Source organism: Pelobates fuscus, chromosome 11 (assembly GCF_036172605.1).
Source record: "Pelobates fuscus isolate aPelFus1 chromosome 11, aPelFus1.pri, whole genome shotgun sequence".
Lineage (NCBI taxonomy): Eukaryota > Metazoa > Chordata > Amphibia > Anura > Pelobatidae > Pelobates > Pelobates fuscus.
In genome coordinates, this window is record NC_086327.1 from 122019372 (window position 1) to 122044224 (window position 24853).

At 40.6% G+C, this 24853-nt stretch overlaps 1 protein-coding gene across 1 annotated transcript; it reads left to right on the top strand.

Moving 5' to 3' along the window:
* The first annotated feature begins 5387 nt into the window (after positions 1 to 5387).
* Positions 5388 to 17184, top strand: SMIM35 (small integral membrane protein 35). The gene is made up of 4 exons (XM_063436849.1): positions 5388 to 5456; positions 12399 to 12509; positions 15833 to 15866; positions 16538 to 17184. Exons 2-4 carry the CDS (start codon positions 12401 to 12403, stop codon positions 16653 to 16655), a joined length of 261 nt encoding a protein of 86 aa, XP_063292919.1. The 5' UTR covers positions 5388 to 5456; positions 12399 to 12400; the 3' UTR covers positions 16656 to 17184.
* Positions 17185 to 24853: the final 7669 nt, after the last annotated feature.

Here is a 24853-nt window from a genome sequence, read left to right on the forward strand (position 1 = left end):
TACAAATCATTTAGGCAACACCAGAGGCGTAACTAGAACCCACCAAGCCCAGGTGTGCACATTACCCTAGGGCATCCTATGTGTCTCATACCCCACTCCAGCCCACCCATGTGTCTTATTATCTGCCCCCCCAACCCCTCCATATGCCTAATTTCCCGCCCGTCTCCTCCATGTGTCTAATTCCCATCCCCAGCCCCTCCATGTGTCTAATCCCCTCCCCCCAGCCCCTCCATGTGTCTCATTTCCTTCCCTCAGTCCCTCCATGTGTCTCACCCCCATGTGTCTCTTTTCCTCCTACCCAGCACTTCCATGTGTTTCATTTCCTCCCTCCCAGCCCCTTCCCGTGTCTCATTCCTTCCTCAAGCCCCTCTATGTGTCCCATTCCCCCCAAGTCCCCAATGTATCTAAATCCCTCTCAAGCCCCTCCATTTGTCCAAACCCCCAGGGGTTTCAGCAGAGGCCAGGCCCCCTAGTCCCGTCACTGAATGCTTGGCCGCAGTGATGCAGTAACTTAAGTAAATGAGTTGCAGATAAAGAACCAGGCACCCACGTTATGTCTAGGATAATACACAAATATGAGGCTTGTGTGTGTATGTTCCATTACTGTTAGTCAATGGAATGGCCAAAAAGTTATAACTAGCCATCAATTGGGATAGTGATCACCTGAAGCAATTAGTGAGAACAGAAGTGCTGCTATTTGAAAAACATTGTCTCCTTGTATCTGTACCAAAAAGTCTGTGCTGGCCTTTGCTTCCTGTGCTCCCATGACTGGCCCAAGACAATGTGCTGCCTGGGCCCATGGATGAAAAGCTGCCCCCCACAACCAAACCCCTTTCCCTGCCTCTCCCCTCTCCCCCCCCAAACATTGCCCTCAAAATATAGTAGATGCAGAGTATGTGTGTATAATGGATGCAGAATGTGTGTAGTGGATGCAGTGTGTGTGCTTGTGTAGTTGATGAATGTGTGTGTGTGTGCTGGTGATGCAGTGTGTCAAAGGGATGCAGTGTGTGCAGGGGATGTAGTTTGTATGTGTGTGTGCTGGAGATACAGTGTGTCTGTCTGTGTGTGCAGGGGATGCAGTGTGTCTGTGTGTGTGTTGAGGTTGCACTGTGTCTCTGTGCGTGCAAGGGATTCAGCGTGCCTGTGTGTGTTAAAGGGATGCAGTGTGTCTCTGTATGTGCAGGTGATGCAGTGTGTGCAGAACATGCAGTGTGTATGTGTGTGTGTGTGTGTTGGAGATGCAGTGTATGTCTGTGGGTGTGTTGGGGATGCAGTGTGTCTGTGTGTGTGTGTTTGTGTGTGTGTGTGTGTGTGTGTGCAGGGGGTGCAGTGTGTCTGTGTATGTGCTGGGGATGCAGTGTGTCTGTATGTGAGCAGGGGATTCACTGTGTGTCTGTGTTTGCTTGGGATGCAGTGTGTCTGTGTATGTGTTGGGGATGCAGTTTGTGTGTGCTGGGATGCAGTGTGTGCTGAGGATGCAGTTTGTGTCTGTGTACTGGGGATGCGGTGTGTCAGTGTGTTCAGGGGATGCAGTGTGTCTGTGTGTGTGTGTTGGAGATGCAGTGCGTGTCTGTGTGTGTGCTGGGGTGGCAGTGTGTCTGTGTGTGTGTGCAGTGGGTGCAGTGTGCCTGTGTTTGTGCAGGGGATTCAGTGTGTGTGTGTGCCCTTGGGATGCAGTGTGTCTGTATATGTGCTGTGGATGTAGTGTGTACGTGCTGGGGGTGCAGTGTGTCTGTGTGTGTGTTGGGGATTGCTTCCTATGTCAGCACTATGTATGTGGACTGCAGCTAATCAATGTACTTACTTGCTATATCCGCGGTGGTGTGGTATTTGACCTTAAGTCTGAACTGACTCTTAGCAGCTCCGTTATTTTCCCCACTGCTGTTTGCTCCTCCCCTGCTCCTGGCTGCCGACTGTATTAGGGTGCTCTGTGTACCTTACGCCTGTGCTGCCCTTTGGGTGGCTAATTTGCACATAGCCAGATACGGAGGGGAGTTTGTCACACTTTGAAACAGTTTGAAACATGAGCACAACCCTGAGTCCTCGGCCAGCGTCCCCCCTCAACTCTCGACGGCCAGGATATTTTTGAATTTTGGCCAACATCCCAGGCTACACCGTGGAGGGTCAGATTGGGAAAAATGAGGGCATTCCCCAACTACTTTTATATCATGACAAGGTTGGAAAAATACCATTGGAGCCCCTTGGAGCCATGATCCCATCGGTACCTATGGATGGACCAGCACTATCTGCTCCTATCTTGTGTATCATATACTTTAAAAACTATAAAGTGCACTTTGTCCTTCTGTTTGCCCTTCACTTTCCTCACTTACATTAAGGACTTCCCCTTGAAGTCATTACTTTCTGTTGAATTTAAGCAGGAGGTACCATTTTAGACTGGTTTGACTTCTTACAAGGGTTTACTTTGCGCCACTCCCCACTTCCACTACGCTCAACAGAGCGACCCTGTATGTACCCACTGTGGCCAGCCTCTTCTCCTGGGGGAGCCAGGAGCCGGCCACCTCAGGGCCCCCCGAGGCTGTGTTTTTTTTAAATGTAATCCCCCCAGCCTCCTTACCTGTGGGAGTGCTGAGGGGTTTCCCTGGGGTCCAGTGGTGTCACCGGGTGGGCGGGCAGGCAGGCTGGGGGGCGCGCGAGGGAGCACTCTCCCCTGTGTGCTCCCTCTTCAGCTCCCTCGCGCACCGCACTGATGCCGGAACTGGAAGATGACGTCATCTTCCGGCGCTGGCATCCCTACACGGCGCGCAAGGGAGCTGAAGAGGGAGCATAGAGGGGAGAATGCTCCCTCGCGCGCCCACCAGCCTGCCTGCCCACCCACCTGGTGACACCACTGGACCCCAGGGAATCCCCTCAGCACTCCCACAGGTAAGGAGGCTGGGGGGATTACATTTAAAAAAAAAACACATGTGTTAGTGTTAGTGTGTGTTAGTGTGTGAGTGTGTGTGTTAGTGTGTGTGTGTTAGTGTTAGTGTGTAAGTGTTAGTGTGTGTTAGTGTGTGAGTGTTAGTGTGTTAGTATTAGCGTGTGTGTTAGTGTTAGTGTGTGTGTTGGTGTGTATTGGTGTGTGTGTTAGTGTTAGTGTGTGTTAGTGTGTGTGTCTGCTAGTGAGTGTCAGTGAGTGTGTCTGTTATTGAGTGTGTGTCTGCTAGTGAGTGTCAGTGAGTGTGTCACTGTGTGTGTCTGTTACTGAGTGTGTTTGTGTGTGTCTGTTAGTGAGTCTTTTTGATGTCTGTTAGTGAGTGTGTGTTTGTCAGTGAGAGTGTATATTTTGTAAGTGAGTGTGTATGTATGTCTGTCTCTGAGTGTGTCTCTGTCAGTAAATGTGTGTGTCTGTTAGCTAGTGTGTATGCGTCTATTCATGAGAGTGTGTGTGTGTTTCTTCAGCACTTACCTTTCTCCAGCACCGGACTCCCTTGGCGCTGGGGATCCCTCCGCCTCTCAGCTTCGAATGCGCATGCACGGCAAGCGCCGCGCGCGCATTCAAACAGCCCATAGGAAAGCATTACTCAATGCTTTCCTATGGACGTTCAGTGTCTTAGAATCGCGGAAGCTCCTCTAGCAGCTGTAAATGAGACAGCCACTAGAGGCTGGATTAACCCTCAGTGAAACATAGCAGTTAAAACTAGAGGGACCTGGCACCCAGACCACTTCATTGAGCTGATGTGATCTGGGTGTCTGTAGTGGTCCTTTAAGTGTGTGTGCATCTGCATGCACTGGCGTACATACCGCGGTCGCCGGGGTCACAGCCCTGCGACCAGGTGCCCGCTGCCATTTGTTGCGGCCCCGGCCCGCGCCCGGGGGGGGGCACGGATTAATTTTCGCACCAGGGCCCCATGGGTCATGTGTATGCCACTGTTGTATACTGTGTGTGAATGTAGATGGACTGTGTACTGTGTGTGAATGTAGATATATTGTATACTGTGTGTGAATGTAGACTGACTGTGTACTGTGTGTGAATGTAGACAGACTGTGTACTGTGTATGAATGTAGATGAACTATACGCTGTATGTGAATGTAGACGGACTGTGTACTGCGTGTGATTGTAGACGATATATCTTAAAATGTGTGTACTGTGTGTAAATGTAGATGGACTATACACTGTGTGTGAATGTAGACAGCATGTGTACTGTATGTGAATATAGATGAATTGTGTACTCTATGCTATACATCGGCCAATTTCCCCAAAACATTTGTCCATTTTAACATAATAGGAGTACCTCCCCTCATATGCCCACTTCCCTTGTTTGTCACTTCATCCCCCATGCTGATAATGTATCTGTGCAATCCCCCTTGTCCCTCATGTGTGTCTGCAATCTCTTATGTATCTCTGAAATTTCATGTCACTCATCCATTTTAGCAACCCCACCCTTATGTCTCTGCAGCCCACCACGTCTCTTATTTATCTATCTTATTTATCTAAAACGCCCCCTATTGTTTCTGCCATCCTCCCATCCACCTCATGTGTTTCTGCCAAACCTACCCATGCCACCATGCGTGTATGCCATTAATAAAAAGTGCCAGTTGATAAACACGACCATTTCTGTTAAAATCTGCATTTTTTGTAAAATGAAAATAGGACACACTCTTCACACATAGCAAGTAATTAGACCACAGCACGTAGGTTTAGTTTTGTACCCACTGCTCCAACTGTTGCCACACAGTTAGGATCAATATTGTGTGACGTGTTCTCATTTGTAAATGATGTGCTCTTGTGGGGTAACTGGAAAGTATAAGCTGCTATATTGCTGCAAAATGTGACATAGACCTAGCATGAAATAAAATGAGTGAGACTGTAATTTAGTTTGCATAATGTCACAAAAATATGCAGATATATGTATGAGGATATTTATGCAGATATACTGTTTACGAAATAGACAGTAAAATTCCAAACAGTAACAAATTAGCCCTTCAGTAAAGCTCTAAATACATAATCTTGATTGTGTTTCCATGGGAATAGGGCACTCTACTCCCTCCTGTATTAGTTTGTCAAGTTTTGTATTGTCTCTTGGATGTATTGTACCTTTGCCTTTTTACTTGTACCCATTGAACTCATAGAAACATTGCAGAATGTGTTGACACTCTATAAATAAAGTATTAGAATATTAATCTTGGGAAAAGTCTACATTTATGGATTCATTTGAATGTGTGAGCTGCTAAAATGTCCCGAAATGAGGCATGATCCAACATCAATATTCCTATTCTGCTATAGTAAAATCAAATGTGTTCAACTTTGGATATTATTTATTAGCTTACACCTTCAGTCAATTGATCAAGTCATAACAGGAACATTACTGACACAGCTAAAGTAGAATAGAAACGTTTGTTTTAGTAATGTCACTGAAGACCGGATGGATTGCAGGTGTTGGTGACTCAAACCATTCAAGAAGGATCTGACTCCTTACGGTGTGATACCATAACCACTACAGTGCCCCTTTAGGGTATTGTAACAAGCCAAATGCATTGTTAGCAAACTGAGCATGCCAAAAGAGGCTATAGAATTAAGTGGATATGTATATTTGTGATAGTCTATATAATGTGATTATTCTAAATTATTCTAAATTGTCTCAATGTTAGACCTTTCATAAAAATAAATAGGAATGGTCGTTCTTTATCTCAATATATTGCCTCCTCTCATTTTTATTTTTTTCCTTTTTATATTTAGTATTACATAACTATTTGTTTCTTTTTCATTTCTTATCTGCATGGGATTAATAATATCTTTTTCTTGAATGAGTTTTTGTCTGACAAGAAATGTCCCACACTCATTTATTTACCATATAGCTACTTCTGTCGCTCATTTTTAAAGCAAAAAGTTCCTCTTTCCCATCTCCTTTCGTTAAACTGAAAGTGGGGGTTCGCACACAACGTTGTGTGAATAACGATGCAACAGGAGTATTCGGAGTATGTGTGCTTTTATCTCTAACAAGGTAAAGTTAAACCACAGTCAGACAGTAGACTGTTACCATTAAACTTTTGAAACATAAACCGCATTAATGGTTTAAAAGAGGATTAATTCTCAGCTCTTCATGTCACAGCCTGGAATAATTTTATGTTAAACTATTAAAATATCCAAAAGCAAATGTACCAGATTAAAAGAGGTTTGGGATTAGAAAAGGGTGTATTCAGAACCATTGGGCATATTTGGCATTAGAATACTTTGATACTAGTGTTTAATGAATCTTATAACAAATCAAAGAGACATACACCTCATAAAAGTTAAGACCATGGACTTGGTTACAAATTAGCAGAGAATCAAGTAAAAATTCTTCCAGTGAAAATATAATTCTCCTGCTGTACCTCCTCTGAAACGAGAGTCTTCTATAACCTTGCTAAACGTTGCTGAACCTTCGTACTAAAGATCTTAATTTTACCCCCCAAAACTGGGAAAACTTATTGACTCGAGTATAAGACTAGGGTGGGAAATGCAGCAGCTACTGGTAAATTTCTAAATAAAATTAGATCCCCCAAAAATTATATTAACTGAATATGTATTTACAGTGTGTGTATATAATGAATGCAGTGTGTATGTGTGTGAATGAATGCAGTGTGTGCGTGTGTATGAATGCAGTGTGTGTGTGTATGAGTGCAGTGTGTGTGTATGAGTGCAGTGTGTGTGTATGAGTGCAGTGTGTGTGTGTGTATGAATGCAGTGTGTGTATGAGTGCAGTATGTATGTGTGAATGCAGTGTGTGTATATGAGTGCAGTGTGTGTGTGTGTGTATGAATGCAGTGTGTGTGTATTTTTTTATATTATTAATATTTTTGTTATTTTGTATTTCCATTTTTATGTAATTTTTTTTGTCCCCCCTCCCTACTTAATACATGGCAAGGGAGGGGGGCTCTCATTCCCTGGTGTTCCAGTGGTGTGCACTGTGTAGGAGGGGGCTGACAGGAAGCGTTTACTTACCTTTCCTGCAGCTCCTGTCAGCTCCCTTCTCTCTCCACCGGTCTGGTCAGCTCCCTTGTCAGCTCCACTGTAATTCTTCCAGTGAAAACATAATTCTCCTGCTGTACCTCCTCTGAAACGAGTCTTCTATTACCTTGCTAAACGTTGCTGAGCCTTCGTACTAAAGATCTTAATTTTACCCCAAAAAACTGGGAAAACTTATTGACTCGAGTATAAGACTAGGGTGGGAAATGCAGCAGCTACTGGTAAATTTCTAAATAAAATTAGATCCCCAAAAATTATATTAACTGAATATTTATTTACAGTGTGTGTATATAATGAATGCAGTGTGTATGTGTGTGAATGAATGCAGTGTGTGCGTGTGTATGAATGCAGTGTGTATGTGTGTATGAATGTAGTGTGTGTGTATGAATGTAGTGTGTGTGTATGAGTGCAGTGTGTGTGTTTGAGTGCAGTGTGTGTGTGTGTATGAGTCCAGTGTGTGTGTATGAATGCAGTGTGTGTGTGTATGAGTGCAGTGTGTGTGTATGAGTGCAGTGTGTGTGTGTATGGGTGCAGTGTGTGTGTGTGTGTCTGTGTGTGTGTGAGTGCAGTGTGTGTGTAAGAATGTAGTGTGTGTGTATGAGTGCAGTGTGTGTGTATGAGTGCAGTGTGTGTGTGTGTGTGTGTGTGTGTATGGATGCAGTGTGTGTGTGTGTGTATGAGTGCAGCATGTGTGTGTATGAATGCAGTGTGTGTAAGAGTGCAGTGTGTGTGTGTGTATGAATGCAGTGTGTGTGTGTGTGAGAGTGCAATGTGTGTGTATGAGTGCAGTGGGTGTGTGTGTGTATGAATGCAGTGTGTGTGTATGAGTGCAGTGTGTGTGTATTAGTGCAGTGTGTGTGTGTGTGTGTGTGTGTATGAATGCAGTGTGTGTGTATGAGTGCAGTATGTGTGTGTGAATGCAGTGTGTGTATATGAGGGCAGTGAGTGTGTGTGTGTGTATGAATGCAGTGTGTGTGTATTTTTTATATTATTAATATTTTTATTTTGTATTTACATTTTTATGTTAATTTTTTTGTCCCCCTCCCTACTTAATACATGGCAAGGGAGGGGGGCTCTCATTCCCTGGTGGTCCAGTGGTGTGCACTGTGTAGGAGGGGGCTGACAGGAAGCGTTTACTTACCTTTCCTGCAGCTCCTGTCAGTAGTTTAACCCATGGCAACGCTCTGACCCCGCGGCTCTCGCAAGACTTGCAGTGGAGCTGACAGGGGAGCTGACCGGACTGGTGGAGAGAGAAGGGAGCTGACAGGAGTTGCAGGAAAGGTAAGTTACAGCTCTCTGCCAGCCCCCTGCCAGTCCCTGGTCTGTATTATAGCAATGTAATAATACAGACACTCACTCGAGTATAAGTCGAGTGGGGGATTTTCAGCACAAAAAATGTGCCGAAAAACTCGTCTTATACTCGAGTATATACGGTAAATTACTTTTAGCATTAAATACAAAAATAGTAGTAATGACGTGTTGATGTTTCTAATAATTTCCTTAGTAATTTATTTATAAATGACTCCCTTTCAAGGCAGACTTCTATCTGTTATAAAAATGAAAATCTGTATACAAAGCTTGTTCCATGTTAAGCCACCATTACATTGTCCTGGAGCTCTCCAACATTAGTGCTGTACCGGTGGGAATGAGATGATAATCTTCCAAGTCTAGCTCCACATTCAGCAATATGTGTCACAATGTGGTTTATGCCTTCCCTGTTCTGTTGGCACGTAACACTAGTTTCTTTGTAAAGCTGACAAATAAGAGCACAATCCAGGACACGTACAGTCACACAAAGGCTAGCTGACAGGATAACTCTACCCAGATTTTAAAGGTGTATTATCACTTGGTTTTCATTTTTGTTTCACTTATGTTAGGTTTGCACATTAATATTATTATCTTTTCATTTACGTATTCGGCTCAATAAAGGTTTATACCACTTGTACACAATTTTACGTTAGGAGGTACCTTTAAGTGGAGTGGGGACCCGTCCACTTTATGTGGACGGACCTCCCATCCCACCTCATTTTTCTTTTGTTGATACAGATTCTTAGGGTTCATGTCCTCAGGTACCTTCGTAACCTCTAGTGAGACATTGGTGCTGGTTGTTCCAACACTGCAGTCTCTCTTTCTCTTTTTCTTTGACTATGTCCTCTTGTTGTGGTAGTTTTTCATTTTCTAAATATAGTCTCCTCCTTTACTATGTTGATTCCCTTTATGTATTTAAATGTTTCTATCATATCCCCCCTGTCTTGTCTTTCCTCCAAGCTATACATGTTAAGATCCTTTAACCTTTCCTGGTAAGTTTTATCCTGCAATCAATAAACCAAGTTAGTAGCCATTCTCTGAACTCTTTCCAAAGCATCAATGTCCTTCTGGAGATATGGTCTCCAGTACTGCGTACAATACTCCAAGTGAGGTCTCACCAGTGTTCTGTACAATGTCTCCAGAACTTCTCCATGGCTTTTATTTCCCAACATGTTTCAGGGCTATACTGGACCAGACTTAATGTATTAGACAGTTAATTTGAGATGGAAAACACCATGTCATCTCAACGGCACACATAGAAGATACTTAAGCTGCCTAAGTTCTACGTAATGTAAGAGTGAATCATATACCAAGAACAAATGAAATGATTAAGCAGCACCTCCTGAGGATTAGGTTCGTTGTGAAACACAGGAAAACTTGCTTGCTGTTGTATTCTTCTTGAGAAAATGTTGGATTCATCTCTCTGAGAGATTTAAGTGCGGCATTAAACATGTAACACAGGAACATAGCAACATAGGTTGAAAACAACAGCCCGTTGTTGTTCCTCAAGTCATTAATATGATTGACAAGTTGTTAAATTTCGCAAGAATTATGCAGCACTCAAATATGTTGTTTTATATATATATATAAATATATAAAACCTAATTTTAAGAATTTTCCAATTCTGACTCCAAAATGTACAGAGTTCTGAAAGTACTTTGCTTTTAGAGGAACTCTCCAAGCTGAAAGTAGCATGTTCATGTTTAAAGGACCACTCTAGGCACCCAGACCACTTCAGCTTAATGAAGTGGTCTGGGTGCCAGGTCCAGCTAGGGTTAACTAATTGTTTTATAAACATAGCAGTTTCAGAGAAACTGCTATGTTTATCAATTAGTTAAGCCTTCCCCCTAATTCTCTAGTGGCTGTCTCACTGACAGCCGCTAGAGGCGCTTGCGTGATTCTCACTGTGAAAATCACAGTGAGAGCACGCAAGCGTCCATAGGAAAGCATTATGAATGCTTTCCTATGTGACCGGCTGAATGCGCGCGCAGCTCTTGCCGCGCGTGCGCATTCAGCCGACGGGGAGGAACGGAGACGGAGAGGAGGAGGAGAGCTCCCCGCCCAGCGCTGGAAAAAGGTAAGTTTTTACCCCTTTCCCCTTTCCAGAGCCGGGCGGGAGTGGGTCCCTGAGGGTGGGGGCACCCTCAGGGCACTCTAGTGCCAGGAAAACGAGTATGCTTTCCTGGCACTAGAGTGGTCCTTTAATGCATTGTTTAAAGGGACCCTCCAGTGCAAGGAAAACAAATCAGTTTTCCTGGCAGTGCTGGACCCTGCAGTACCCCCTCCCTCACACCCCCCATCCCATGTTGCTGAAAGGGCTTAAAACTCCTTCAGTCACTTACCTGAATCCAGCGCCGATGTCCCTCGACGCTGGGTCAGGCTCTGCCCACACTCCTCCCCCGCTGGCAGAAATAATGTACATGCGCGGCAATGGCCACGCGCGCATTAGACCTCCCCATAGGAAAGAATTATTCAATGCATAGAGTGAGGACATCCAGCGTCGTTTAAAACACTTTTCATGTTTTAAGAACACGGAAGTCCCTCTAGTGGCTGTCTGATAGCCACTACAGGAGGACTTAACCCTGCAAGGTAATTGATGCAGGTTATAAAAAACTGCAATAATTACACTTGCAGGATTAAGTGTGATGGGAGTTGGCACCCAGACCACTCCAATGGGCAGAAGTGGTCTGGGTGCCTGGAGTGTCTCTTTAAATAATGAATTACAAAGAGGCCAAAAAAATAGCCGACTCAAATAAATAAAAATATAAATACATTTTAAAAAATATCCATTTTAAAAGGTGACATAAACAGGTATCTCAGCAATATCTTGAAAAGAAGTAAGCAGAGCTACATAAAAAAACAAGCCCCTCAGTAGGAGTGATGCATTTGAGCAACATTTTTCTAGGCCTCAGGCCAAAGAGTCATTGGTCAATGCTGGTCATTGTGTTTTCCAAAATGCAGGTTTAAAACAAAGGGTGATAGAACACTGTGGGCAAATCAGTGACAAATGGAAGGGAGCAAAATACACACACACAAAAAAAAAGTTCAACTACCATTAATACAAACAAAAAAATATGAGAGATTAGGTTAAAATGTCAGGGCCCTCGAAGAACTACACAACTAGAATATAAAGGGACAATGATCTCCAAACTGGTCAAATGTGGATTTAACAGCAGCAAATATTCTTGTGAGCAGATGCACTCTAGTGGTCTAAAAGCATAAATACAGGCGTAGACAGGATTTGTGGAAAATACATTATCTGTTTTATGTTTGTGATAATGATTTTTTAGACAGGATTTACAAGCTGTGGATATTATTTACATTGTTTTCTGCAATGCTTTATTTTTGCAAACCAGGCATCTGGCTTGGATATAGTCAATCTAGACTTTGCAGTTGAATGGAGGGCAATGTAGACTACTGACCCTCAGTCCAACCATATCTTCAAGACTCAGCAGACTAAAATGCTAAATGTTTATCTAGGGAAGATTGAGGTGGCATAAGTGTGCCTTTTGGATGGACCAAGAGGGGCATCTGCTCAGGGCCCCATACTTTAAGTTACCCCAGAAACATGAGTTAGTATGTGTCTTCAGGTGTCTACTCGTGTGTGTCTCCGTACGTGTTACAGAATAGCTGCATGAGTCTTAGTGTTCGTCGATGTACCCGTGTCAACGTGTGCATGTATGTATGCCAGGAAATGTCTGTGAGGCTGGGTGTGTATATACATGTATGCTAATGTGCGTCTGTGTGCTAATATGTGTTAATGACTGTGTGTAGCTATTAATCTGTGTGTGGCAGTTTATGAATGGATAATTGGAAGGTATCCAGAATAAGGGGATATAACCGGAGGTTTGAGGCAAGTATTTGCAGATGATGTGTTGGGATTTTCTTTCTTTTTTGTTTCTCCTTCTCCAGTGTATTGTGTGCCTGACTGTGCCTGGACTGAACTGGATTATGATATTGTTAGCTAAATGTTTATTATACATTTATATTGATAGTTTCCCTTTAAGGAAGCAAAATGAAAATTAAGTATTAAAGATAGACTATGAAGACTACATGGACCAAGCGACTTTTATCTGCGATCAGAATGTATGCTTCTATGTTTCAGTAGTAAACAAACAGTGACCTATTTTGTCTCCCTTAGACATGGTGGACGCTCTAGGTGTTGTGTTGGGCAGCAGTTTGACTGTAATGCTCGGAGCCACTGCCCTCTATATCCTGATACGTTGGTACCAGAGTGGACGTTGCTGCCAAGGTAAGTAATAACCAATAACGATGGAGAAGGTTTACTGGGTTAAAGAATAATCAAAATGGATTTTTGGACAGCTTGAAAAACAGGAAGGATTTATTACAGAAAAAAAGACAAAATAAAATGTATAGTTTGCTCAGAAAGAAGGAAGTATATCCTTAAAGACATCAACTGGGTTGTGTGTTTCAGAAGAAGAAACAGAAATTAACAGGGGAGGTTGTTTTAACCCCTTTTTTTTATGATCCCACCATATGAAAGTATCACATTTCTTGACAGCTTAACACCACCCACTCTTTACAAGTCTGCTGTCAATAAATGAGTCTTAAATAAGTGATTAAAAAAGGAGAAGATATACATGTAACCTTGTTTTTCTATTCTATGAAGTTTTTAACAATGTTTTAATTTAAGTGTTTTTTGATTGCTTGATCAGTTTTTTGGCGCCAATTTTAACATTTACATTCTTCTATATATAATGTATCTTGCCAGGTATATTGCTATACTACCATTTTGATAAAGCCTTTTAGGTGAAACGCGTTAATGGTTTTAAATTGTGTATTTTAATAATAAAAGTTATTTTGGTTACCTTTTATATAGGACCAACTCCTACTTTATTACACCCTATATACAATTTTATTTTATCTATTATTCCTGGCATCTTTTTATCTTATTTTTAAATCACTCGTATCCTGAGTCAAGAAATCCTAGGTGGGGATTATTCCACCAGTGCTATATTAATAGAGCAGTATCTCCTGCTCTATACTTGTAAGTATATTTTATTTTATTTATTTTAATATACTTTTCTTACTGAGAGCACTATCGTTGTTTCCTATATATTTTGGAGTACCAAGGTCGGATTGACGGACGCATTCTTCCAGTAAATCCTGTAGCGGGGATCATACCGCTAAACGCCCAAAAGTCTAGAGCTGGTTCAAGCTCCTGTAAATGTGAGTGTAATATCCTATTTTCTATTTTTCATTTTATCCTTGGAGACGCAATACTTCACTATTGGCAGTTTGTCGTGTTTCCTATTTTGTCTCCACATATACGGATTATCCTACAACCCGGACGGATCAACTCCTGAGGACTGTACAGATATCCCACCAAGTTTTATTAGTGAGAAGTTTTATTTTATTTTATTTTTTATACTATATTTTTATTACTCCAAAGGACTCTTTTTATATATTTTTATACACTTTTATCCAAAGACTTATTTTTACCGTTGCCATCTCATTGTGACCATTTGGTCTGGTTTATATTGCCTTTTACTACTGTATTTAAGCTTTTAGCGCAGCCCTTACCCCCTTTTTTCCCATTTCCTTTTTTAAATAAGTGATTGCCTGGTAGGCAGAATGATTTTTATTTGCAGTCAAAATCTGTGTGTGTATGTATGTATGTATTCTGTTACACAATGCTCCTCTATTTCTTGCTCATTAAACTTTTTGAATTAACATAATCTTTTCAACTTTTGGTCACGATTGCCAGATAGGAAAATTCTCTAAGTTATTTTTTATTCCCGCTATTAAGAACTTTCACTTTAAATTCACTTAGAATTCCCGTCAGTTCACAGATTAGTAAATAACCCTGACACAGTCAAAATGAGCTTTCATTTCTTATTTCCTTTTTTAACAACTTTTGAGAATAACAACACACATAATGAAACAAGCATCACCTTGAGGGACATTTATTGTAATAAATAACACATCATTTAGATTTGTTTAATAACTTAGAAGTAGGAACTATAGTGTTGGATGTAGGTGAAAAAAATATTAAAATGAAAAGTGACGTTTACCCCCCCCCCCCCTCCCTTGGGTTAGGGAAGAGGAAATACGAATCCCTGGAGGTCCAGTGATAGCATCATCTGGTGTGCATCATTGGTGGGTGCAGACCACTTGTATTGCTTCTTCCAGAGACAACTCTTGGTCTTTGATCTCCTAATCTGTCATGCCATCCATCTCCTACGTACCACCCTGAGGCTATGGCCTAAGTGGCCTTGTGCGGCATCCAGCTTTGTATATTTGTCAACAATCAAACATGAGATTAAGTAGACCAACGTCAGTGTAAATTCCTCTTTAAACTGACTGCGGGTAGACAAGTCTATTTCAAGCTGCAATTAGGTTATTCTCAATTCACAACAAACAAAACATCAATTTGTGATAAACAGAGACTTAATTGGTACAATGATCTACATGACATGGAAGAGGCAGGGAATTGCGAAAAATAACAATGTACGCACAATGACTAGTTGGTGAATATTGTTATAATAAACCAAGTGGTGATATTTAATATAACAATAATAAAATATTTGTGAAACATGTGACAAAAGTTAATCAACAAGTGAGGTTAAATATATTTATTGTGTCAGTATGAAGTGTAAAGTAAAATAGCATGAGTACAATATTCATTAATTATTCATTAATTAAATAAATATTTTGTAACTTTGATTTAACAAGCATAGCAGTATTTAGAAAAAAATAAAATTCAATATAAATAGATAAATATTGAATAAACTTACATAATCTGAAATCTTTACTTGTGTAAACCTGATCAATGGCATTTTGCCAAAAAAAAAAGCAGTAAACATTTACCTCACTCTGATTTATGGGAACCTTAACGCATTTGACGGTGGTAAGCACCATAGCTCCTTTGTACAAAAATGGCCGTTGTAAATATGCATGTCATTTGTGAAAATAAATGTGTGCAAAAATATGTATTGTATGTGTGTAATCATACTTGCAAATCTCCTCTGCACATCTTCTAGGCAATGTTATATTTTGCAATTAAAATGTATTTTACTGGAATTTGCATAATTAATTTTATATCATGCTCTGTTAAAAGCATGCTAAAGCCTGGAGGAGCCTTCTGTGTGTGATTGAAGGTCAATTAATAGAGCGGGAGATACAACTTTGAAAAAAAACACACTGTGCTGTAAGATCTGATTATAAATGCAATCATTTTTTCACTTAAGTGGATAACCATGTACATGTATGAAAAGGACACTCTAAGCGCCCAAACAACTTTTTAATGAAGGGGTTTTTAGTTATAGATCATGCCCTTGCTGTCTCGCTGCTCAATTCTCTAGTATCTAGTAGTTAAATCAATTTTGTTGTTGTTTATACAACCCTTGACACATCTTCACTGGCTGTGACTTATACAGTCTCCATGAAAAAATGCTTGCATTTATAATCAGATCTTACTGCACAGTGTGTTTTCTTTCAAAGTTTATGTATATATATATATATATATATATATATATATATAATATGAATTTGTACTATTTACTACTAAACTGGCTTTATTGTAATTAATTCTCTTTCTGATTTACATCCTAGAAACCAGTTTTGTTTTCAATCTATACAGCATTCGGTAAGTGATTGGAGCATGTACTTGATAGCTTGATAGTGTATATCGAAATGTAATTTTAGTGTATAAATGTTAATTTATTCCTATATTTAACAAATATGTATTTGTGAGGTACAAAAAATAAAATTGCATTTACATTTAGAAATCCACACCTCCATCTTTATCCTGTAGATGGTGCTTCCAAGATTAAACTCCCTGCCAGTGATTGTTATAAACTCTGCCCTATGTACCTGGCAGCCATCATAGAGAAAGCATACAGAGAAGGGGAGGCATGAAACAATGTGTCCATTTCTCGTCCTTATTTGCAATGTGTGCCTTGGCTGTGCCAGGATTGAACGCGTTATTATGGAATTTACAAAATCTTTAACATAAATTTAAAAGAAATTAGAGCATCTCATAAAGAAAGGGTTAACACAAGCTTGAGGTTATTTTCAATAAATGATATAATGGTGAAATTTCCAGAGATGTGACAGTTCCCATTTTATGGTTATGTCAGTGATCATGTTTTTAATTTATTAGCTTTAAACCTCATTTCATGCTCATGAACTGTTTCCTCCTGTGGAAATAACAATAGTAAGAAACCCGGGGCAGCTATCCAGTAGACCTTCAAAACCTCAAGCTCCCTTTCTGACTTGTGACTTCTCTCTTCTTGTGTCTTCTCCATCTCTTCCTAGGCAGCTGAAATCTATGGATATGGAACTAACACCTCCATTTACAGTCAGTGGTACCATGAAAAATCAATGTCCTACGACTAGATACAATTATGAGTTGTTCCAAGAAGATGATGTGTGAGAGTTGTTACACCAAATGGCAATTTTTCTGTTCATTTTAGTACAAACAATTTTTTTATACACAACCCCAACATTGCAGTTTTTTCTGTACTACATACCTATAGCATACTATAAGTATTTCAAAGCACAGGTATATATTCTTTCAATTTCTTAAGCAATACAATTCCATCCTCCCAGAAAAATGTTGACTTAAGTTGAGTATAATGTTGAGCTTCACAGGTCATCTGTACTCGAAAAATACTGATCTTCCTCTGTATTTGGCTACCAACAAAGCTCCTTTGCATTACAAAAAGACTTTTGACTAACTGACTTTCTTAGCATCCCAGATAGAAATGGAATTCTGCCCTAACGTCGAGTGTATCCTTCAGTTCTGCAGCTATATGATTGTGTGTAATTTCTTCAAGGAAAATGGTTAATCCACATTTTATTGTACCAGGAAGATTTATAATAGTTGTTGATTGTTGATCTTTGATCAAACAGTCCAGTTATGAAAACGATAAAACCCAACCAGGCCAGATTGTGTTCTATAGATGATAGACACGAAATTTCGAAAGTGAAAACAAGTTATATCTACATGATAAACATCATTTAACCTTTTACTTGTATTAGTGAATAGTATCATTTCTCCTTTTATTTAATACATATCCACTCTTCCCTTTTCTTTTAAATAAATAAAATTTCCATTAAATGATTGTTTCTGTTTTCATTTTGAGAATTCACACGATGTGAATGTGGGGAACAGTGAAGGCCATTTATACTAGATTGGAAGTTTGTTTGAGCATGGTCTTCTTCACCTCTCGTCTCTGTTAATATTTTGTATGTCAACTGATTATTAAATATCATGTTTCTGTAATTGTAAAGTTCCACATTGGTGCTGTATAAATAATATTAATACTATTTACTAACATCGAGGTTCTCCTTCTCCAGATGACACTTGAAGACACCTTTTACGATTAACCTTTGCCCTCACTCTGGATGGACTAAATTGGGAGACTATACCCTTTAAAGAGACAATCCTGGCACCATAATAATTTCATAGCAATTAAGCTGTTATGGTGCAAGTATGTCCCAGGCGGCATCTTACCTATATAGGTTAAACTATTAACAAAAAGTTTAACCCCAAACGCTGGAAGATGGTGCCTGATCACTCTGCCCATCTACTTTCTATTAAGGACCATTACTTTCCATTACTTTCTTTAATGAGGAAGTCTCGAACCAGACCCCATCAGCTGATGTCAGGTTTCATCTTATGAAGTTTATTTTAAGGTGTCCCTCAATAACTTAACAGTTCTATAGCGTTGTGTTTTGTAAGTATAGGAATCTATCCTATCTTTTGTTTACTGTACTGAAGGGTATTTTGGCACTCTGCAGTCTACCATTGCCCTCATTTCATTTAACTGACCATAAATAGAGCTTTTATTGTTTTTATAAATGCACCATTCTCCCTTAACCATAGACCAGTTTGTAATAGGTCAAGGTTCTGCGTTAAGAGTTTTGTTTGAGGTTTTATGGGATTCCTCAATTTTCCTAACTTGACTTGATTACTCTATTTTCTTCTACCTGAACATGACAATATATTTACTTAAAATGTTGTCCTTTATACTCCTCATTGGAGATATCTTCATGAGTTCTACCATTCTGTAATATGTTTCCTTACCTTTTTTTATTTTCTCTTTTTTTAATTCGGATGTATCTACAGTTAAGTGGGTTTAACTATCGTAATACTTATGAACCAATTCATCCAACCCTTTGTTTTGGCTTTGTTCTCCAGATTTGATCCAACCAATAAAGAACGTAGAATTCCCTAAAAGTGGACTCCAAAATGGATCTGAGTCAACATTATACAGGCAGGATAAAGGGCACATAACTTTACTCTGGTCTCTTGATCCCAGTCTCATTTTGTTAGTACCTTGTGTATATTTCACATAAGGGTTTAATCAGGTGAGGCAAGGTACACCTATCAGTTCAGAGCTAAATGAACAAGTAAATCACATTTTGTTACAGCTATCCAGTGTACCCTGAAGCCTGGCTCCCTGGACAAAAATCGTTTTCCCTCTCCAGGTCAGTTTCCTATGCCAATCCTTACTCCCCATTTCCTTCCATGTCAGTTTACCCCGTCATTTCATTCCTCTATCCCATTGTGCCCTTCCTCTTTGACAGTTTCTCCTATACTCCTTTCAAGCCATTCTATCCCCCATTTTAAGACAATCCCCTTACCCTTTACTCAATTTGTTCTTTTTTTTACTCTATGTCACTACCCATGCCAGCTGTATATATTCCATTACCTTAATGGCAGTCTCCATCTTCTAAAAAAGCCCCCCTCTACTAAGCTGTTCCTGTATGTATATATAAATATATTATGTACCCTGTAATGAAAGATAACCCCATCTTCCTGATGAACATTAAAACCAATCACTCATTGGACAATGCATTGTGTGTCCCAGTTCATGATGGCGCGTAGTAAACTGTATTACTGCACAGAATGCTGTAAGGTAGTAACTTTTCCAGCTGTGTGAGTATTGTGGAAATATACACCCAATGTCCTTTCTGAGTAAATAGCAATTCAATCCTGTTTCCCTATGTTTGTTTAACAACTGTCCCTATTGTTCTGTTTCCTGGGGGTACATTTTTTTTTACCACCCCACTCCACACAACAAATTGGGTGACTTACTAAAGTGAGAATTATCTTAAACTGAAAGTAAATTCTAAGTGAATTTGAAATGCAAGGCCAAAGTAACTGAATTGGTCTAAAATGTTATGTGAATGTTGAATTCCCAACAATTCTCACTTTAGTGAATAAATCTGTAAGGATATTCGCTCTTCCCCTCCATCAAGTTTCTGACAAATATAAATGTGGATGGGAGAACAAGGGACCTTCCTTCTAACTCTGTGTTTATTCAAAAGTAATTAAAGGGACACTATAGGGTCAGGAACACAAACATGTATTCCTGACCTTATAGTGTTAAAACCACCATCTAGCCCCCTGGCCCCCCTGGCCCCCCTGGCCCCCATTGCCTCCCTAAATATAGTACAATCTTACTTGTATTCAAGTCTGCCTCTGCCCCAGACCTGCTTGCTGTCTGCTGACATCATCGGTTCTGTGTTGTTCTGAGCCAATCACAATGCTTCCCCATAGGATTGGCTGAGACTGACAAAGAGGCAGATCAGGGGCAGAGCCAGCATGATTCAAACACAGCCCTGGCCAATCAGCATCTCCTCATAGAGATTAATTGAATCAGATTTGATTTGAGATTTGAATCTCTATGAGGAAAGTTCAGTGTCTGCATGCAGAGAGAGGAGATACTGAATGTTTGGCTGCATTTTAGGCAGCCATGACCCAGGAAGGATCTCTAACAGCCATCTGAGGAGTGGCCAGTGAAGTTATCACTAGGCTGTAATGTAAACACTGCATTTTCTCTGAAAAGACAGTGTTTACAGCAAAAAGCCTGAAGTTAATGATTCTACTCACCAGAACAAATTCAATAATACCCATTGTACAGCGCTACGGAATGTGATGGCGCTATATAAATAATAAAATAATAATAAGCTGGAGTTGTTCTGGTGACTATAGTGTCCCTTTAAGTGTCTGATAAATATACAAATGTCTCTTTGAATGGCATTTGGACATTTTTAGGCATTTTTCTGTTGACAGATACGAAATTGCTGTGAATTAATTTTGTTGTACTCATAATGATAGCACATGCTGAGATCTTTATTATTAGTCTTAACAGTGCATAAAATAAAAAGTAAGGGGAGTAAAATCTCGGGCGTCCATTATTGGTTTTCTTCCTCACTTGTCTCCCTGCATTTCCCTTATGGCCATCCCTTTTCCCTCCTGTACTGTACCAGATTGTAGCTCCATTAGATGGTAGGTATTTGGCAAATTCTCATATTGCCCTTTGGCATCCTAGCTCATAACCCGTCTATTACCATTCAAATTATATTACTGTTTTCTGGAAGATAAAGAATGTTTATAAAAAGATCTGAGCTTCGCATTACTGTTCCAGTAATGTTTTATAACAGATATTCTTTGATATAAGCCCAATAAACGTTGATGTTGCTTGCTGTTGTATGTTTCCATTTTACAGTAGTAATAATGACCAGAGGTGTCGTAACAAAAAGCGTCTTGGTATTATTTGCTACAATCTATTTCTTTTTTACAGAGCATTCCCCTCTCCACTTTCACATCTGCAAACAGCTGTCCTGATAAGTTACTTACCGATTCTTTTAATAAATGCTACCTTATCTTTCTTAAACAGAATATCCAGTGCCAGAAAAACATATCCGTCCTAACATGTTTACAGATTCAACGCTGCCTATTGCTGCATCAGTTTGTAAACCTTTTTCAGCCATTGGCTCCATTCTCAAGTTAAATATTAGGGAAATAAATGACAGACCTTCCTAGTAACAGTACTCATTTGGAATGGAAGAGGGTTTGATCTAATCTGGAATTAGGCTTTGGAAAACAAATATGGTTCCGTAACCACGGAAATACCTTCTTAAACATCCAGCTACACACCATCTACATTTTATAAAGAAAATTCTAAAACATTGACAATGTTTATGTGAGGATTTGAATAGCTATTTTGGGGGCTTTTCTGCATTAACATTGGCGACTTTCTCACTATACAGCATGTTATTGCAGAAGTGTATCAAAGAGTGGTGTTGGCTATAGGATGACGTACTCTGACTTAGCTCACCTGATAAGAATTAAAAAAGAATGAGGAGAACGTCATTGAGCCCATGTCCAATCAGCCTAGAATATATGGTAAATGTTGAGCTGCACAGCACTGTTTAGATGTAGCTACCTTGGTCTGTCCATGTGTGACACATTTCATATTGCTCTGATGGAAGCACTGGATTGGGCACCTTGGTCTGTCCATGTGTGACACATTTCATATTGCTCTGATGGAAGCACTGGATTGGGCACCTTGGTCTGTCCATGTGTGACACATTTCATATTGCTCTGATGGAAGCACTGGATTGGGCACCTTGGTCTGTCTATGTGTGGCACATTTCATATTGCTCTGATGGGAGCACTGGATTGGGCATCTTGGTCTGTCCATGTGTGACACATTTCATATTGCTCTGATGGAAACACTGGATTAGGCACCTTGGTCTGTCCATGTGTGACACATTTCATATTGCTCTGATGGAAGCACTGGATTGGGCACCTTGGTCTGTCCATGTGTGACACATTTCATATTGCTCTGATGGAAGCACTGGATTGGGCACCTTGGTCTGTCCATGTGTGACACATTTCATATTGCTCTGATGGAAGCACTGGATTGGGCACCTTGGTCTGTCCATGTGTGACACATTTCATATTGCTCTGATGGAAGCACTGGATTGGGCACCTTGGTCTGTCTATGTGTGACACATTTCATATTGCTCTGATGGGAGCACTGGATTGGGCATCTTGGTCTGTCCATGTGTGACACATTTCATATTGCTCTGATGGAAACACTGGATTAGGCACCTTGGTCTGTCCATGTGTGACACATTTCATATTGCTCTGATGGAAGCACTGGATTGGGCACCTTGGTCTGTCCATGTGTGACACATTTCATATTGCTCTGATGGAAGCACTGGATTGGGCACCTTGGTCTGTCCATGTGTGACACATTTCATATTGCTCTGATGAAAGCACTGGATTGGGCACCTTGGTCTGTCCATGTGTGACACATTTCATATTGCTCTGATGGAAACACTGGATTGGGCACCTTGGTCTGTCCATGTGTAACACATTTCATATTGCTCTGATGGAAACACTGGATTGGGCACCTTGGTCTGTCCATGTGTGACACATTTCATATTGCTCTGATGGAAACACTGGATTGGGCACCTTGGTCTGTCCATGTGTAACACATTTCATATTGCTCTGATGGAAGCACTGGATTGGGCACCTTGGTCTGTCCATGTGTGACACATTTCATATTGCTCTGATGGAAGCACTGGATTGGGCACCTTGGTCTGTCCATGTGTGACACATTTCATATTGCTCTGATGGGAGCACTGGATTGGGCATCTTGGTCTGTCCATGTGTGACACATTTCATATTGCTCTGATGGAAACACTGGATTAGGCACCTTGGTCTGTCCATGTGTGACACATTTCATATTGCTCTGATGGAAGCACTGGATTGGGCACCTTGGTCTGTCCATGTGTGACACATTTCATATTGCTCTGATGGAAGCACTGGATTGGGCACCTTGGTCTGTCCATGTGTGACACATTTCATATTGCTCTGATGGAAGCACTGGATTGGGCACCTTGGTCTGTCTATGTGTGACACATTTCATATTGCTCTGATGGGAGCACTGGATTGGGCATCTTGGTCTGTCCATGTGTGACACATTTCATATTGCTCTGATGGAAACACTGGATTAGGCACCTTGGTCTGTCCATGTGTGACACATTTCATATTGCTCTGATGGAAGCACTGGATTGGGCACCTTGGTCTGTCCATGTGTGACACATTTCATATTGCTCTGATGGAAGCACTGGATTGGGCACCTTGGTCTGTCCATGTGTGACACATTTCATATTGCTCTGATGAAAGCACTGGATTGGGCACCTTGGTCTGTCCATGTGTGACACATGTCATATTGCTCTGATGGAAACACTGGATTGGGCACCTTGGTCTGTCCATGTGTAACACATTTCATATTGCTCTGATGGAAACACTGGATTGGGCACCTTGGTCTGTCCATGTGTGACACATTTCATATTGCTCTGATGGAAACACTGGATTGGGCACCTTGGTCTGTCCATGTGTAACACATTTCATATTGCTCTGATGGAAGCACTGGATTGGGCACCTTGGTCTGTCCATGTGTGACACATTTCATATTGCTCTGATGGAAGCACTGGATTGGGCACCTTGGTCTGTCCATGTGTGACACATTTCATATTGCTCTGATGGGAGCACTGGATTGGGCATCTTGGTCTGTCCATGTGTGACACATTTCATATTGCTCTGATGGAAACACTGGATTAGGCACCTTGGTCTGTCCATGTGTGACACATTTCATATTGCTCTGATGGAAGCACTGGATTGGGCACCTTGGTCTGTCCATGTGTGACACATTTCATATTGCTCTGATGGAAGCACTGGATTGGGCACCTTGGTCTGTCCATGTGTGACACATTTCATATTGCTCTGATGGAAGCACTGGATTGGGCACCGTGGTCTGTCCATGTGTGACACATTTTATATTGCTCTGATGGAAGCACTGCCCAAATGGCATTACTGAGAGTGGTTTGAAGCATTTAAAATATATATGTGGTAATCAATCCAGCCTTGCACAATTAAAGCTGAGATATGGCTATTTTCACTTCCCCTTGAGAAAACAGAAGGAAAGGGCAGAGAATTGGGCAACAGTAATGGAAAGTCGTCACACAGATTTAATTTAAAAAAAATAATCATAAATAATAGTCTGGGTAGACCATGGTAAAAATAAGCAGTTTTTAAAGTCACACAAGGCACTATCCAGAAATGTATCAATAACCTTGTGTCTGGTTAAATATTTAATAAATATGTTGTGTCTGCCATTGTCTGGTGACTAGTTTTGATATTTATTTGGGTTGTTATTGCGACTATGCCTGACAGGCTTTCTTTGGTCCTAGTGATATTGACTAATTTATTTTTAGAGAAGAAAAAATCTGGACTTTGTTCTATTCTTCTAAGTTGGAGTTTCTAACTTCCAATAAGTTAGGCCTAACGCAGTAGCTGTATGAGTATTACGGCCCCACATCGTAGCCTGTGGACACACCACATGATTGTTGGGGATTTGTCAGAACTAGAATGAAGTTGACATCATTTATGGGAAGGAGATGAAGAATTGGGGAGAAGCCTGGGATCTTACAGAGACAGCAAATGTTTTAATCTGCTGGACTATTGATGCTGCTTTTCCGTTTTTGGGGTGGAGTGGGCTTTTTGCATAATGTCATGTGGCTGACATAGAGTTGGCTATATGTCAGAAACACAGTTTGATTTCATATCACATTAAAGCTTCGAGGGCTTTTAACATAAAAAATATTGTTTATTAAAGTGTCTACAAATAGTAATTTAGTTAATATGATTTATAACAACATATGGCTCTTTCGACACTTGCTGGTAACAAGTACCTTGTCTAGCGTCAGAACCAGTAGTTGTATCTATTTCACACCCTACATCAACATGCAAAGAATGTTATT